Genomic DNA, 17073 nt, shown 5'->3' on the forward strand with positions numbered 1-17073 from the left:
GGAGATTTCTAAACAGAGGCTGGAGAGCCATCTGACGGAGAGGCTGATTCTGTGAAGGCTCAAGGGGGTGGCAGGTGACAGTGGATGAGCGAGAGGGTTGTGAGTGTCCTGCCTAGTGCAGGGGGTTGGACTAGATGACCCAGGAGGTCCCTTCGAACTCTATGATTTTATGAAAGGAGCCCTCCAGCTCAGAAATGTCGAGGATCCCTGCCTTAAGACTTTGCAACCGGGCAAAATGTGAAATCTGACCCTGCGGAGGCACCTCCAGATGAAGGGCAGGAAGGAGGATGATGGGGAAAGGGCACCGCAGGGGGAGGTTTTGGCACCCAACGCAGTTTTGTTCATCACCTTTGCATTTCTTTCATTCCCTTCTCGCTGCCTTCAGCCTGGAAGAGAGCCTCGCACTGGCCCTGGGCTAGGTTAGTGCCTAGTCGAGATTTTCCCCCTTCCCTGCCACTTTTGGGATGGAATTTCCCTGCCTGCTCCATTGCGGACTATCATTTCAAACTGCATTGGCCATCTCCCACAACTGCCGAACTATTGCATAAACAGGACAATTGGATCAATGAGTGACACACACACCGGGGAGGGGGAGGGGGAGGGATCTACTGCAGGTCTTTCTCATTCCCATTTCTAAAATTTGCAAGAGACATCCTGCTTTTATCCCTGCAGACCTTCAGGGGTGATTAAAGGAGCAGAGCGGAGCAGATATAAACATTCCCATGAAACCGCCTTCTTTGCGTGTCCCTGTCAGCAAGGTTCCCCTCTCTCAAATCGACATTTTCTTCTTTTTCTATATTTACACCACTTTGTCCTTCGGTCAGCAAAACCCACTTCCCTGGAGTTAGGAGGAAACCACAAGCTGATAAGAGATTAGAACTCGCTGCTCTTCGGGGGACGAAATGCCCCCTAGAGGCACCCGGGCTAACGACGAAGTTCTTAGCAGCCTCCCTCTGAAAGCTGACGGAAAGCCGTCCATGCCTGTGGACTAAAATGTCTTTATTTCGAGAGTTCACAAGAAGAGGAGTCGGTTTTCACACCCCGCTTTTCTCTGCTTTAAGGAGTCTCAAAGCGGCGTATAATCGCCTTCCCTTCGTCCCCCCACAACAGGCACCTTGTGAGGTGGGTAGAACTGGGAGAGCTCTGAGAGAACTGGGACAGGCCCAAGGTCACCCAGCAGGCTTCCTTTGGAGGAGTGGGAAATCAAACCTGGTTCTCCAGCTTAGAGGGGGCCATGCTTTAACCACTACAACCATGCTAGCTCTCAATTTGGATTGCCAGGTCCCCTCTCCCAGGCCACTGAGGGGTGAGTGTGGGGGTTACAGCTGCCCACCTGGAGGTTTGGGGGTGGAGCTTGGGAGAACAGGGACCTCTGTGGGGTAAAATGCCCCAAAGTTCATCCTCCAAAGCAGGGGTAGTCAAACTGCAGCCCTCCAGATGTCCATGGACTACAATTCCCATGAGCCCCTGCCAACATGTCCATGGACTACAATTCCCATGAGCCCCTGCCCGGAAACCTTGCTAGTCTTTAAAGCAGGGGTAGTCAAACTGCGGCGTTTGCTGGCAGGGGCTCATGGGAATTGTCGTTCATGGACATCTGGAGGGCCGCAGTTTGACTACCCCTGCTCCAAAGCATCCACTTTCTCTAGGGGAAACTGACATGACCATATATGGCCATGTCAACCTGCCCCGCCCTCTCCCAAAATGGCCAATGACAGGCCTGGAGGGGTGGGAAGGGGAGGGACTCTGGGTGGGCGTGTCCACAGCTCTGCTTCCCACCCATTTTCTGCGTGATTGCGCCACTTCTGGGGTTTCTCGAAGCCTGAAGAATGCTTCAGGGGTTTCTCAATGGTAATAAAACGTCAAGAAAGGCTGCGTTGGGCAGTTAGAAATCTCGCTCTCTTTCCGCCCAGTTTGTTTCTCTTCACACTAAAATAATTTCATCCTTTTAAGCCAGTAACTTCTCCGCCCCCTGTGCACGGTTCATCCAGGCCAACCCCAAGGGGGTCTCAACCCTCGCCCTACTGACGGTGTCTGTCTCGAGTTAAAGAAGCCTGCAAGGGACCCAGAGTTGTGTGCACACCGCAGCTTGCTTTTGACCGAGTCTGGCTATCCGGTTATCATCTCTACGTAGCAGATTTCCGAGATCTTCCGCGGTGATGTTCCGAGAGGCCTGGTTGTTTTCGCCTAGAAGCCGAAGATTTCAACGGGAAGGGGAGGGCTGTTTGTTTTGTTGAGGCTTCAATACGGGATCGGGTTGTCCAAATCAGTTCCAGACACAACACACAACACCTCCCTCCTCCCCCCCCCCAAAACCCCCATAGCGTGCAATCTCCCACCACCGCTCTCCCACGTTGCTCAGCGCTCCCTTTCCAGGCAACGCAACGTTTCGGGTTTCAGCCTGGGGTTCGTTTGCAGGCTCAAGGGTTTGGAAGGGACCGGGGAAAGGGGAAGTGCGGGACCGGCTGGCCTGCTTCGTCTTTGGCCTGACTGCTGGGGGTGATGTGTGGGGGGCTCCCAGAGGATGCATGCGGCGTCAACCATCTCCTCGTGGGTCCAGAGGTGATTCACAGGCGTAACCGCACCAAAGAAGCCAAACTGCAGCATCGTTCCTGAAACGAACCACCTTGGAATGTCCAACCACGGAGCTGGTCTTTTCCTAGAGAGGCAGCCGCTTCTGTGCTAACATCACTACCGAGTAGAGCCAAGTGGGTGTACCGGTTAGAGCAGGGGTAGTCAACCTGTGGTCCTTCAGATGTCCATGGACTCCAATTCCCATGAGCCCCTGCCACAGCAAACGCTGGCAGGGGCTCATGGGAATTGGAGTCCATGGACATCTGGAGGACCACAGGTTGACTAACCCTGGCTCAGAGCACAGGATGAGGGTCTGCGGGAGCCAAGTTCCGATCCCGGCTTGGCTGTGGAAACTCACTAGGTAGCCTTGGGCCAGCTTTTGCCGAACCTACCTCGTAGGGTTGTTGTGAGGATGAAATAAGGAGAGGAGTGTGATGTAAGATGATTTGGGTCCCTACTGAGGAGAAAGATGAGGTATTTATTTTATCCTCACAACAACCCTGTGAGGTAGGTGTGTGTGTCGTGTGTGTGTGTATGTATGTATGTATGTATGTATGTATGTATACACATACACATACACACACACACACCTGGAAGCCCACCAGCCAGATGTTAATGCAACAAGGCTTCTCCTGTTGTGTTTCCGCCCAGCAAATGGTATTCTGAGGTAGATTGTCTCTGGACATGGAGGTTCCTTTAATCCCCACAGAAATAGCAGTCCCCCATGAGTTTGTCCAATGCCCTTCCTGAAGGTCTCATCCACACGCAACTCTTTCTGTAATGTGACAGCGTTATTGTTACCGTGGGGAAGATAGTGAGAGGGGGATATGAAGGCAACGAGGCTCCACTCTGAACATTTTTCTCCTCTTCTCAATGGAAAGAAACTCTACCCCCCCCCTTTGTGCTGTTTTAAAGTAATGCTTAAAAGTTACCCTGACTCGGCTGGCCCAGGCTGTGGATTCCCATCAGATCTTGGAAGTCCCCTTACCTCTAAGCAGTGCAAGTGGTCGCTCCTGAATGTTTTATACAGAGGCTGGAGAGCCATCTGACAGAGAGGCTGATTCTGTGAAGGCTCAAGGGGGTGGCAGGTGACAGTGGATGAGCGAGAGGGTTGTGAGTGTCCTGCATAGTGCGGGGGGTTGGACTAGATGACCCAGGAGGTCCCTTCCAACTCTGTGATTCTACGATCCTGTGATTACTGCACTCCTGACCCTATGAGAATTCGGCCGGTTTCTTTATTGTTTTACATGCCGTTAAAGATTACTGATTTATTTCAAGAGCAGCTTTTGGGTGCAAACCCCCCCTCCCCGTCGGCGAAAGCCCCACCCCCATTTCCCAAACGGGGGTCTCCCCCCCTCTCCCTTCCCCTTCCCCCTGCGATTTGCAACCTCGGCGCTGTCCGCAAAGGGAGAACCCCCCCCCCGTCCTCCTCCTCCTCCTCCTCCTCCTCCTCCTTACAAAGCCCCTGCCTGATTTCCTGCGCGGTCCCGGGAGGAGGAGGGGGGAACGACGGCACACAGGTGGGCGCGCGGCGCTTTGCAAAGCCTCCCTCCTCCTCCTCCTCCTCCTCCCCACTTTCCTACTGGACCGCCCGGATCCTCCTCCTCCTCCTCCTCCTCTTTATAGGGGACCCCCGAGGGCGCCGGCCTCTTTTCCGTCCCGCTCTCGTGTGCGGAGTGCTCGGTGGGGCCGCGATTGCCCGCGACGGTCCTTCCCCCTTTCCTCTTGCCGCGAAGGGGTGGCCCCTCTGCGCCCCGGCCCTCTCCGCCCGCCCGCCCGCCCGCCGCCCGGCCCAGGGTCCCGATCCACCGGCTCCACCGCCTCGCCCGCTTCCCCCCAAGGCGCGTCCAGCTGGAATGCAGAGATCTGAGCGCCGCTTCCGCCGAGAGGAGTTCTCCCAAGCGCCGGGCGACTTTTCATGGGGCGCCGCAGCGCCCGCCGCCGCCTCCGCCGCCTCCGCCGCCGCTGAGCCCGGCCTCGCCTTCGCGCCCGCCGCCGCCAGCCGCAGCCCCAGCCCGGAGCCGCCCTTCGCCGGCGGAGGACGAGCGGCAGCAGCGGCCGGAGCAGCGGGAGCCTCCGCCGCGCCGTCCAGCCGCTCGCCCAGCCCGGAGCCCGACGCCGCCGGCTATGGCTACGGCGCCGCCCGCGCCTCCGACGGCCAAGGCGGTGGAGGAGGCGGCGGAGGAGGCGGCAGCGGCGCCGGGGACGACTCGCGCATCCGCCGCCCCATGAACGCCTTCATGGTGTGGGCCAAGGACGAGCGCAAGCGCCTGGCCCAGCAGAACCCGGACCTGCACAACGCCGTCCTCAGCAAGATGCTCGGTAAGATCCCGCCAGGTGCCTCCCAAACCCCCCCACCACACACACACACATCTCCCGGCACGACGGCCCTGCGGGGTAGGACGGTGTCCCTGCCTCGGTTTCCCCCGGACTACAGCCCTGCCGGGTAAAGAGGAAAGAGTGTTCCCTTCCTCGGTTTCCCCCAAACAATTGCCCTGCCAGGTAAGCCAAGGATAGAATTTCACTTTCTTCGGTTTCCCTGTAACAACAGCCCTGCCGGGTAGGCCAAGGAAAGAATCTCCCCTTCTCCACTTTCCCCGTAACAGTAGCCCTGCCAGGTAAGCAAGGGTAGAATTTTGCCTTCCTCGGTTTCCCCGTAACTACAGCCCTGCCAGGTAAGCAAGGATAGAATTTCCCCTTCCTCTGCTTTCCCGCAACAACAGCCCTGAAAGGTAAGCCAGGCGGAGCATTTCCCCCTCCTTTGGTTTCCCACAACTCTGCTAGGTAAGCCAGGTGGAGAGCTCCCCCTCTCCCCTTTCGTTTTTTGCTCACCCCCATCCCTGCGAAGTAGACTGGGTGGAGAGTTCTCCCCTGTTTTCCCCCAATAACTACCCTGCCAGGTAAGCCATGCAAAGGGCTCTCCCCTCTTCTTTCGCCCAACAACCCTGCGAGGCAAGCCAGGTGGAGAGGCTGTTGTGATGGGCCCAACGTCAGCCAGCCGGCGTTTGTGACAGTAGCGAGGATTCGAACCGTGGACTGTCCAGAGTCCCGGTTTAGCCTCCCCTGGCTGGAAATCCCTCCCCCCTCTCGAAAAACGGACTGGAGGATCAGAGGCTGGAGTGTGGCTTTCTTCCCGCCGCGCACAGTGAGGCTTGTGGAACTCCCCGCCACAATATGGGAAGGGTACTGAGTTAGATCAGGAGGGATTAGCCCTGTTCATGCGCTACGGTGAACATCAATGTTCCCTCCAATTTAGCCTTGCTTCTTGGAGGATTCTGGCTAGCCGCTGTTGAGAACAGGGTGCTGGGTTGGATAGTCCTGGCCCAGTCCTTTCTCTTTGGGGTTAATTGGCCCAGTGTTTGGGGTTAATTGATCAGGACAGGGGCTCCTTTCAAGTTTCGTATCCCAGGCTAGATTCCCTCTCCCTTTGCTCCCAAAAAAGCTGGATTTTTCATGCATTCAGGGTTGTTAGGGAGGGAGGAGACTGGGGGGGGGGGGATAAAATTCTGGGTCCCTGGAGGAATTTATGGCTTTGATAGTCAGGTGATGTTTGAGTTGGGTGCAATGTCTTGCTTCAAGGCTTTTGCTCCCACATCACAAGTACCGGTGAACTCCCCATGTTCCTTGTGATGCGCACCTAGGTTTGAGTCCGGTAGCGCCTTAAAAGTCCAATGAGCTTTTGGGGGTAAACGCTCCCAGGAGTCAAAACTCTACCTTCATCCAATACGAAGCTCTGACTGTCAAAAGCTTCCACCCCAAACGTTTTCGTGGTCAGGAAGGTGCGACTGGACTCAAATCCAGCTCTTCTACTGCAGATTAATGTGGATAACAGCATAAAATATCATGGGGAGGCTCTTGCGATGATTCTCCATGAGGGACAGAATGCTGAATAAAGCCATTTTTTTTTGAAAGACACCCAAATGGGCATTCAAGTCAAAAAACGAGAGCTTGGCCTTAACAACTGGAGAGAAACACCAAGACCCTCTTAAGGCAGGAGAGAGTGAGATTTTCACTGATGCGGGGTGGGGATAAAACTGGGATAGATGGCTATTGATTTGCTTTCCTAACTGGAGCAGCTAAACCGCAAAGTTGCTCAGAGCGATCCTCAATGTGCAGAAGGCATTGTCTGAACATACATGCCCAAGTTTGCATTTTTGTGCACAGGGTTTAATCTGGAATAAATACCCCGTTCGCCAGGGTCCACACACAGAAACTAAACCAGAAATGGTTTAGAATCCCTGCTGCATGCAATATATATGTATATATATATTGGAAGTTACTCCGTCTCTGATCTACTCTGACGGCCCTGTGAAAAACAGGCCAATCTGTGCAAACGATGTCTAGTTGAAACAAGGGTTAACACCTGTGGCGCCTTGCAGGTGAATGCTTTGATCGGTGCATAGCTCAGGTGTTTTCTCATCCCCAAAATGTGGGTAATCTGGTAATAGCGCTTTGATTCCCAAAAGCTGACATTTGGGGGGGGGGGGAATCTGTCGGTCTTTAAGGTGTTTCTGGACTTAACTTTTGTGTGCATGTCATGCACGCGCATGGAAGGGACACAAATGCGAGCAGGGGGGTACAAAGGCTGTTTTTTTAAAATTCAGTGCGTCTCTGTACTGCACTGCAGTTGGCCAGTAATCCAGATTCAAGAGAATTTATTAAAATGTTTGGTCCAGAAAACCTGTAAAACACATCACATTTGCAGATGTGCAAATAATAAAACCACCCAGAATTAAGTCAGAACCGGTAGGAGAAAAGTTCAGATGTAAGTTTTCTGCATTTCGGTGCAGAGCTCAAATATATCCAAGGTAAGAGCCTTATGAGCCCTTGATTATAACAGCAGGTGTGGTCGTTTTAACACTTGATCATTTTAATCTCTAAGATCTGGACTGAAGTGCCTTAAAACTGGATCGATTGGGCTTCTGTTCCGTAAAGTGGACTGAACCACCTCCCACCCACCCATTCCTCCAAGCCACCCTGAGCCCTTTTGGGGAATGGCATGGTCAAAGTCTAAAAATTAAAGAAAGTAAATTAAACAGTTCCACATGTTATTTGACAAATAATTCCCTCAAACTGGGCTTTCTTTTCTTCTTTTTCTTGTTTAAACTTACATCATGAGCACCTAGCCTTTCATTCATTGCTTTATCTTTTGGGTGAGCAAAAATGCATTCTTAAAAACTGTTCTCGGGGTGGAAAGGTGGTGTGTGATGGTACAGGCACTAGCCAATTAGTGCTGTCCACAGCTGGCTTTTACTGCCAGTTGGCCAGTTTCTCCATTCAGCCCTAATTGGGAATTGGATGTTTATATACAGACTAGTGGCTACACACAACTAGTTCGGGGAGCGGTTGTTGTGGGTTTTCTGAGCTGTGGGGCTGTGGCCAGGTGGTTTTCGTCCCCGAGGTTAACCCAGTAACCATGGCTGGCATCTTCAGAGCACAATTCAGTTCAGGGAGCACTCCTAGGCAGGTCTACTCAGAAGTAAGTCCCATTTTATTCAGTGGGGCTTACTCCCAGGACAGCGCCCTTAGGACTACAGCCTCAGCCAAAATCAACACTGTGCCATTTGTGTCCAACATAGGGTCTGTCCTGAGAAAGGCTCTGTTTTGATTTATTATTATTATTATTATTATTAATTTGCTTATTTATTTATTTATTTGCATTTATTGCCCTCCACTCGCAGTAAAGCCGGCTCGTGGCGGGTTACAAGATAAAATAAATAAATACAATCCTCTAAAAATCCCCCTAAAACAGTAGTTAATAAAATGCAATCTAGGATGAACAGGACGGCTGACCAACCCCCCACCTCCCCCTCCCCCGCTGGGGATGGGGGGGTGACAGCTGGCCACCATAGATAGAGCATGGCGGAGTCCCTCCCCTCCTTACTCCTCCTTTGGGGGGGCCCACAGATTCAACCTGAGCTTCCCAGGAGAACCTGTCCTTTGAATCTTCATGCAGACCAGCAGGATGCAACCACCAATTTAAGTTTTAATTGCCCAGATGCCTTGCCTTAGGCCTTATGTGAATGTCCCACAATCTACTTGGGACAATGCAGCTACTGGCTGGCTGGACCGGAGCAAAGCTTTCAGTGCATCTTGGCTCCCTGGCTTGGAAGACTTCCCGTCTGCAACTCACTGAGTTCTGGAAAACGTCCTGGCGGGGAGTTGACTTGGGACGTGGGGCGAGTCACGATCTGGACCCTTCCCCCCCCCGCAAGTTGATTTGCTGGTTGTGTGAACCAAACAGAGAGTCTTGCCAGTTTCGGACAGGAGTCTCCATCTGCAAAACGGAGCCACAACAGAGAATCTAGAGGGCTACAGGTAGCCATTTGGAAAGTCTGGTGCTTGCTGTGTTTAGAGCAGGGGTAGTCAAACTGCGGCCCTCCAGATGTCCATGGACTACAATTCCCAGGAGCCCCTGCCAGCATTTGCTGGCAGGGGCTCCTGGGAATTGTAGTCCATGGACATCTGGAGGGCCGCAGTTTGACTACCCCTGGTTTAGAGTCTGGTGTGGACTTTAGTTGTGTTGTTGGGCCAGCCTCTGTCCCAGGACATTAGAGATCCATCCCATAGCAATCCCTGATCTGGATTAAGCAATCAAGTCACAGCCAGCGTTGTGTCGTGGGTTAAGATTGGCGGCTTGTAGTCTGGAGAGCTGAGTTCGATTCCTCACTCCTCCTCCACATGCAGCCAGCCAGGTGACCTTGGGTCAGTTCCAGTACTCTCAAGACTCTCTCAGCTTCACCTGTCTCACGAAGTGTCCATCGTGGGGAGAGCCAGTGTGGTTAAGAGTGGTGGATTCTAACCTGGACAACCGGGTGACCTTGGGCCAGTCACAGTTCTCTCAGAGCTCTTTTAGCCTCACCTACCTCACACGGTGTCCATTGTGGAGAGAAGAAGGGCAGGCAATTGTAAGTTGCTTTGAGACTCATGGCCAGCTGGGTGACCTTGGGCCAGTCAGTTCTCCGAGAGCTCTCCCAGCCTCACAGGGAGAGGATAGGAAGGCCGTTGCCAGCCGCTTTGAGACTCCTTCGGGTAGTAAAAAGCGGGGAACAAAAACCCAGTTCTTCAGCTCTTTTTCAACTCCACCAGCCGTCTTTTTCTTCCTCTCTTTTGAAGATCTATTGGGTTGTCCTCAGAGGAGCAGGGACTGTGTGCAAATCTCTCTTGCCCTCTTCCACAGCCTTTACATCTGAGAGAGGGTGGGGATGCCATCACAGCACCTGAATCTTCTCCTAAAGACAGGTCTCCTGTATCCACAAAAGGAGACCTCTCTTTTCTTTGCCGTTCCTCCCTCTACCGAAACCAGACAGCTGTTCCGATTCCTTTTTCTTGGCTAGACGATGCATTTGTATGACAACCTGCAATGATTTTTATTGATAGTTCGTTGGAGTTGGGTTAGGGCGGGGGGGGGGCTGTTAGAAGACTCACAGCGGGAAAATCCAGCCCCGAAATTCTTTTCTTTTATTACAAACCTTTAAAAAAAAATCCTACCTTCTTAATTCAATTCACATTTTTTTAAAAATCCCAGCCTTCCTCCAAAGAACGAAAGCTGTTCTACTTCCCCCGCTCATTTCACAACAGCCCTGTGAGGCAGGCCGGACGGAAACAACTAGCGCAGTGAGCTTTGTGTCAAAAAGGGCATTTGAACCTCGGTCTCGGAGAGCCTCCGAACACCCCACCCTCTCTGCCGCGTGGCTAACTGCAACGTTTAAATGCTTAAACAAACCAATGTGAATCTCAGGGCAGCCATAAAAATGTCTTAAATAGCAGGAACTCCCTTCAAACTGAAATAACAGTGTCCCCTCGATAGTAGTTAGCGGAATAAATTGCAGAGCCTGGGCTAGCACAAGCGAAGACGGCAGGGCGGGGCGGGATGGGGGACCACGGAGAAAGCACAGGGGAGCTACGCAGAGGCAAACAAGGCCAAGCCCCCTGGACTCATTTCTTACCTTGAGAGCCTCACGGGGGTCACCGTGTTAGGTGGGAGAGCTGGCGGAAGGACGGCTCTACCCCCAGAGAGTGGGAGTTCCGCTGTGGCATAATGGTAAAGAGCCGTCGTGGTGTCGTAGTTACGAGTGGCAGCCTCTAATCTGGAGAGCCGGGTTTGATTCCCCGCTCCTCCTTATGCAACCGGTTGGGTGACCTTGGGCCAGTCACAGTTCTCTCAGGGCTCTCTCAGCCCCTACGACCTCACAGGGGAGAGGGGGAGGGAAAGGTGTTTGTAGGCCATTTTGGCGGACTCCTTCGGGCAGTGAAAAGCGGGATATAGAATGGTAGGGCCCATGATTATTAGATAATCATGCAATTTAGATCCGGGACCAATGGACATCATAACGACATGAATGAAAACATCGAGCATCTCCCTCTATGTGGGTACACCCTCCTGAAACGGGGAATTAAAGGCAGTGGGGGGGTGGCAAATCAGCTGGTATGTTCATTTTTAGGATTTTAAGTATTTTTAAGGTTTAAACTACTTATGAATCAAGGTAGGTAGGTAGGTAGGTAAGTAGGTAGGGAGAGAGGGAGAGACAGAGAGACAGAGAGAGAGAGAGAGAGACAGAGAGAGAGACAGAGAGAGAGACAGAGAGAGAGAACCCAGCTGCAAAAGCACACTGAAATTTCAGGATTCACCATGTGCAGCATAAGCCCAGCTTGTCTTCAACTTTGGTTCCCAATATGGTTAAAAAAAAACATGCCGGAGAACTTGTGCAAGTTATTTTAAAATGGTACAAGCGAACAGTTCTATGCTCAGTCACGCTGGGTACTGATGTAAGCCTGGAGGTCAGATCTTCCGGGGATCTCGGTCCTCGGCCGTGTTGCCGAGCCGCCGTGACTTCATGCCTGCGTTTGTTTTCTCGCCTTCCCAGGCCAGTCGTGGAAAGCCCTGAGCGCCAGCGACAAGCGGCCCTTCGTGGAAGAGGCGGAGAGGCTGCGGATCCAGCACCTCCAAGACCACCCCAACTACAAGTACCGCCCGCGGAGGAAGAAGCAGGCGAAGAAGATCAAGCGGATGGAGCCCAACATCCTCCTGCACAACCTCTCCCAGTCCTGCGGCGAGGGCTTCGGGCTGAGCCCCCGCAACGCGGCCGGCGGCCTGGCCCACCTGAGCCACGCCCAGCCTCCCCCTCTCAACCACTTCCGCGAACTCCGGTCCGTGGGCTCGGATATGGAAAACTATGGCCTACCGACCCCGGAGATGTCCCCCTTGGACGTCCTGGAGCAGAGCGAGCCGGCCTTTTTCCCGCCGCACATGCAAGACGACTGCGAGGTGATGTCCTTCCGGGGCTACCCCCACCACCACCCTCCCCCGCCCCAGGTGGACTTTTCCCCGGAGAAGAACCTGGGGCGGAACGTGCCAATGGGCTACTCGCCGAGTCCCCCCTCCCACCTGGCCGAGGCCATGAGGACTCCCCACCCACCGGGCCTGTACTACAACCAGATGTGTGCCGGAGTGGGCGGCGGCCTCTCGGCCCATTTGGGCCAGCTTTCCCCGCCGCCGGACTCTCACCACCTGGATGGCGTCGAGCACTTGAACCCCAGCGAGCTTTGGACAGAGGTGGACCGCAACGAATTTGACCAGTATTTGAATATGAGCAGGACTCGTCCGGAGGCTCCGGGCCTCCCCTACCATGTCTCCTTGTCCAAAGTGACTCCTCGGAGTTTCTCCTGCGAGGAAAGCAGCTTGATCTCGGCCTTGTCCGATGCCAGCAGTGCTGTCTACTACAGCGCCTGTATCACTGGGTAGGGCTTCTCCCGTGGGCCTCGTCTTCGCCCTGGCTAGGGCATACCGACATTCTCGACTGCCGTTCCGTTTGGCCGCAGCCCCTTTCCCCGGGGAACCCTGGGAATTGTAGTTCTCCAAAGCTGGACCGGGGATCTCCGAACAAAAAACGCTCAAGGATGTCCGAACTATAATTCCCTGGATTCTTCGGTGGAAAAGGGACGGTGGTTTAAAGCATGTTTTCGGCTCAGAGTGTAGATATGCCCCAGGGATCTGGTCGCCAGAAAGGCTTGTGCATATTTTTCTGAGGCTGTAGTGGCTCGGTTTCCTGTCTCTCTCTCTCTCTCTGGGGACATGGTGCCTTTTTGCAAACTGGTCATTTGCCAGGTGACGGGCAGGGGTTCCAGTGTCATGCTTGTGGGTCGAGGATCACGTGCCAGTTTTCTGCAGAGCAAAGAAGGACCTTCAGATATGTTGATAGTGGGAGGTGGGACCCATATCCCACTTGTGCAGCATCCAGGGTAGGGCATGGAGGCCTCCTGGAATTTTTCCAGGTGACGGAGATCAGTTCCCCTAGAGCAGGGGTAGTCAACCTGTGGTCCTCCAGATGTTCATGGACTACAATTTTCATGAGCCCCTGCCAGCGTTTGCTGGCAGGGGCTCATGGGAATTGTAGTCCATGAACATCTGGAGGGCCATAGGTTGACTACCCCTGCCCTAGAGAAAATGGCTGCCTTGAAGGGTAGAATCTGTGGCTGAGATCTCCCCCACCCCATCTAGGCTCTGCCCCCAAAGCTCCAGCTATTTCCCAATTCAGAGCGGGCTGCCTTAAAAGGAGGATTTGAGGAATCTTACTCCTGAAGCGCGCAGAATTTCCTGTGTCTGTTGGGCCCCTTCGCACATGACTGTTCTTAAGAGCACATTGAAAGCGTCTGCTGCAAAACGTAACATACGGGTATCGCATCTCCTGTGGAAATTTTCCGAACGAGAAGAGAGCAAGCCCAATTGGGGCTGTCGCATAATATCTGAGCAGGCAGACTCCTTGCTTTCCGTGTTTTCAGCATGGGTTTTGGGGGGTAAACTGAGGCAGGGGCATCTCCGCAGCTGACCTCCCTGTTTCTGGGTAAATGAGAGAATCCGGGGGAAATTCCTCTACCGCTCTGGCACTCGACCCAATAAAATCCGGAGCCTTTTCTGCCTGTACATCCTTTCTGGCGTACCAGATCTTCAAGCTCTTTCCTTTTCAGTTGAACTTTCGCAGTATTTAGATTTATCTCATTAAATGCATCGCTTTTTTTTAAAAAATGATAAATATCGCTGAACCACTGATATACTGTATTTCTATGTAATACAAAGCGGGGGGGGGGACTTTTTTCCAGAGCTGAAAGCAGTGGCGTTGACAGGGTATCCAGAGGGGACCGTGTCCCTGGCCTTTAGGAGCTATGCAGATTTTTAAAAACATCGCTGTGGCAGCCATCTTGCGACTGGCTCCACCTCCATTGGCAGCCATATTGTGACTGGCTCCGCCTCCTGGGGGCAGCCATTTTATAGCTGTGCCAGAATATCAACGGTGCCCACAAGCTCAAAAGAGTTTTTTGGCGTGTGGCTGTTTTAGCGGTTACATCAGGAAGAAAATTCTGGTGGGGGCTGGTTTTCTCACCATTCTACCACCCACTGCCTTTGCAGCAGCCAGGTCTTTTAACGGTTCAGGAACCAGCCTTATCAGTCACCGTATAATCCAGGGATACCCATTTGTGTAGGATGGCCCAGTGCAATTGGGGGAGAAAAACAACAAGATGATATTGCATTTGATGAACTATTTGCCAAGGGGATTGTTGAGACACTGCCTGATATGAGCCAGTTTTTGGACAATGGGAAAGAAGCCTGAGTCATTGCTAAATGAAGGTTGGATCAGAAATGGGTTGTGTGTGCATGTGCTGTGTTTACTGTGTGTGGGGGGGGAGGAACTTATTTTCAGGTCTCCAGATTGCACGCAGACTAGACAATCAGAGACAAAAGGAAACACGTATTTAATGAGATGGAACAGACTGGGAGGCACAGACTCCAGCGTTAAGCGTGTGGATGTGTCAAAGAAAAGGGGGCATAGAACGGCTTGAGCGGTGGTTAAATGTGGCCAGGAGTAAGGAGCAGAAAGGAGGGGAGGGAAAGGATCCGTACAAAGGCAATGTATGTTAGAGACGGTCCCTTTAGGTTCGTGCACAGTTTCCCTGGGTAATGGCCATGCCGTTGGAACTCAATCCAGGATTTCAGTTACCCCCCAGCGGGTTTTATTCTGCAGAGTGCAGGGGGTTGGACTAGATGCCCCAGGAGGTCCCTTCTGACGCTATGATTTTATGATCCCTCTCCCCCCCAAAAAACAATCCCTATGCAAATGGAGGTGCTGAGATTCTAGGCCTTGCCTCCCACCCACAGGCGGTTTTGTCTTGGCGAACTGAGCAAGACTTTTTTGACTTTGAATGTAAACACATGTTGGGTTGGGCTGTTAATTGAAACCCCACCGGACTGGCTCAAGGGGAAGCGTAGTTAAAGGCCAGGCAAAATTAAGAGGATGTGCAAAATCATACAAGTCCAATGCATAAGCGTTATTGATGCCTGCCGATCACTGGTCCGTGCAAGTTTCTTGCAAACCTTGTTCCGGAGACAACCATGTTGGTTTCAGGCTCTCTCCCCTTCCCCTTTCCCGGCGTATTTTTAAATAAAATTATCCTTTTCCTCGTCCGCACTCGGGCATGCTCAGCGTGTGGTTGGTTGTGTCTCCCACGGCAGCCGGTCTGTGTGGTGGGGCCAACCGCCCTGCGTCCAAATGACAAATGCGCTCCCAAGCTCAGGAATATCGGGACATCTGGTCTAGGCTGTGTCATCCTGGAGATGTGATGGGTAGAACCTGGGCCCTTAGGCATAAAAAAGGACAGAGGCTCTCCACACGTTGCCGGAGCATAATTTCTTGGTCTTTAAGCAGGAGGGATTCTTTTGCAGTGCTTATTATGGGATGGAGGCAAATCTGAGAGCAGCCCGCCCAGCTGTATTTTATCGAGAGTTATTCTCTCTTTCACTTGGACAAGGGGACTATATTTTTTACTAAGCCTTTTTTAAAATATATATATATATATATATATCGACTATATATAAATGATATTTAATTTGTTCAGGCGGTTTTATACTATCGAGCAAGCCTCTCTTCTTCTTTTTTTTCCTCTTTTTGTAATAAATCAAAGGATATCCATGCTGTCGAAAACTGATTATGTAGCAAAACTGGATTGAAAGAGACTGCAAAGTGCAGAAGACGGAGGGGCGGTTGGATTTGCAGAACCGTTTTCAGGGATTTGGGAAGAGGCAATTGTGTTTCCATTGCTGTTTCATGAAAAGCAAAAGAACAATTGGTGGGGGCGGGGGTCTCCTAGCAAGCAAGCTCTACTGAATGACAGCGCACACTGCTGGATCTTGCGCATGAAACTGTCCTGCTGGAACGCGTCCCAAGATGCTGTGCCTGCTGGTTAATGGTTAGAACATCTCGCAATTCTTTGGCTGGTCTGTGCCTGTTATATGAACACATGTTTCTTCCCCCCCCCCCCCAATAGCTGTTGTTCCCAACCGTTTCCATACTGATTCCTGTTTAGAGTTTGCACCAGTTCCGAGAGGGATGCCTCCCACCAAGGACTGGCACAACAACAAGCTTTCAAGAAAGATACGCAAGGAACAGTTTGATTGTAGCTCGGAGTTGACAGCGGGCAAATCCATGTGCCTGCGTTTCAGCGTTGTAAGTTGCAAATGTCTTCCATTAGATATGCCATCTGTTCTCGGAGTTTGGTTTTAAAAAAAAACCCCAAAACCTCAATCCTCTAATAAATCGATGTGATATCCTTTTCTCAAAATGTCTGTGTGTGGGTTTTTATTTTTATTTTTGAGGGGGTTGTTAACACAACTGCATGCAATCTGCTGCAAAGTTACGTCTTGCCTCATCCTTATTAAAAAGATCTGTCTTGCCTTTGATCCTGCCAAAATATGAAATGCATCAGACTGTTTAGATCATTCGGTACGGGACGTCAACATTGCAGTGTGGCTCCCGGCACGTTTTCTGAAACTGTTATTGACACCTGGGCCCATAACCTGGTGAGTCAAATGACTTTGATGGATGCCTGTTCGTTGCCTGACCTTCTGCACAGCTTGGACTGCGGACTGGACACTGGGACTTCAAGACTACCAACAGAGCCAGTTCCAGATTATTTTGGGCGGGGGGCTGCAGACAGCCCCCACGGTCCCACTTCCCTCTTCTGCCCACCACCAGGCATTCATGTCCACTTTCCTTCCCATCTACCCTCTATATGCCTCCAACCTCCTTGTGCTTCTTCTTCCCTTGTCTGTTCACAAGCATTTTCAATGCCCACATCCACCGGGCAGGGTGTACAGCAGGGAATGTGAGTGGTGGCATGTTACTGAGTAAATGCTTGCAGCATTGGCCTTGCCAGAAAACTTGAGCGCCGGCAGATGCTCCACCTCAATGTATGCTAATACTGTCCTCAGTGACAGAAGGTGGGGCTTTGGGCCTTCTTTGGGGATGTTGCTGCACAGTGATAAGCATACCCCTATTTTCAGCATAAGAGTCTCTTGTGGCGCAGAGTGGTAAGGCAGCCGTCTGAAAGCTTTGCCCATGAGGCTGGGAGTTCAATCCCAGCAGCCGGCTCAAGGTTGACTCAGCCTTCCATCCTTCCGAGGTCGGTAAAATGAGTACCCAGCTTGCTTGCTGGGGGGTAAACGGT

At 52.3% G+C, this 17073-nt stretch overlaps 1 protein-coding gene across 2 annotated transcripts; it reads left to right on the forward strand.

The window, feature by feature from the left end:
* Window positions 1–4183: 4183 nt before the first annotated feature.
* Window positions 4184–16188, forward strand: SOX18 (SRY-box transcription factor 18). 2 transcript variants are annotated; one of them, XR_013230637.1, is made up of 3 exons: window positions 4184–4896; window positions 11442–12879; window positions 12997–16188. XR_013230637.1 is itself a non-coding variant. In XM_077335881.1 (2 exons), the coding sequence occupies exons 1-2, from the start codon at window positions 4431–4433 to the stop codon at window positions 12317–12319; spliced, it is 1344 nt and encodes a 447-aa protein (XP_077191996.1). In that variant the 5' UTR covers window positions 4184–4430; the 3' UTR covers window positions 12320–16188. The 2 variants fall into 2 exon arrangements, 1 of the variants encoding a protein (XP_077191996.1); XM_077335881.1 differs by having other exon boundaries at window positions 11442–16188.
* The last annotated feature ends 885 nt before the right edge of the window (window positions 16189–17073 follow it).

Source organism: Paroedura picta, chromosome 4 (genome assembly GCF_049243985.1).
Source record: "Paroedura picta isolate Pp20150507F chromosome 4, Ppicta_v3.0, whole genome shotgun sequence".
Lineage (NCBI taxonomy): Eukaryota > Metazoa > Chordata > Lepidosauria > Squamata > Gekkonidae > Paroedura > Paroedura picta.

Coding starts and splice junctions, on each gene's coding strand:
- SOX18 (XM_077335881.1), top strand. CDS start 4,431: ATGCAGAGATCTGAGCGCCGCTTCCGCCGAGAGGAGTTCTCCCAAGCG. Junction 4,897..11,441: donor CGTCCTCAGCAAGATGCTCG/GTAAGATCCCGC, acceptor TCGCCTTCCCAG/GCCAGTCGTGGAAAGCCCTG.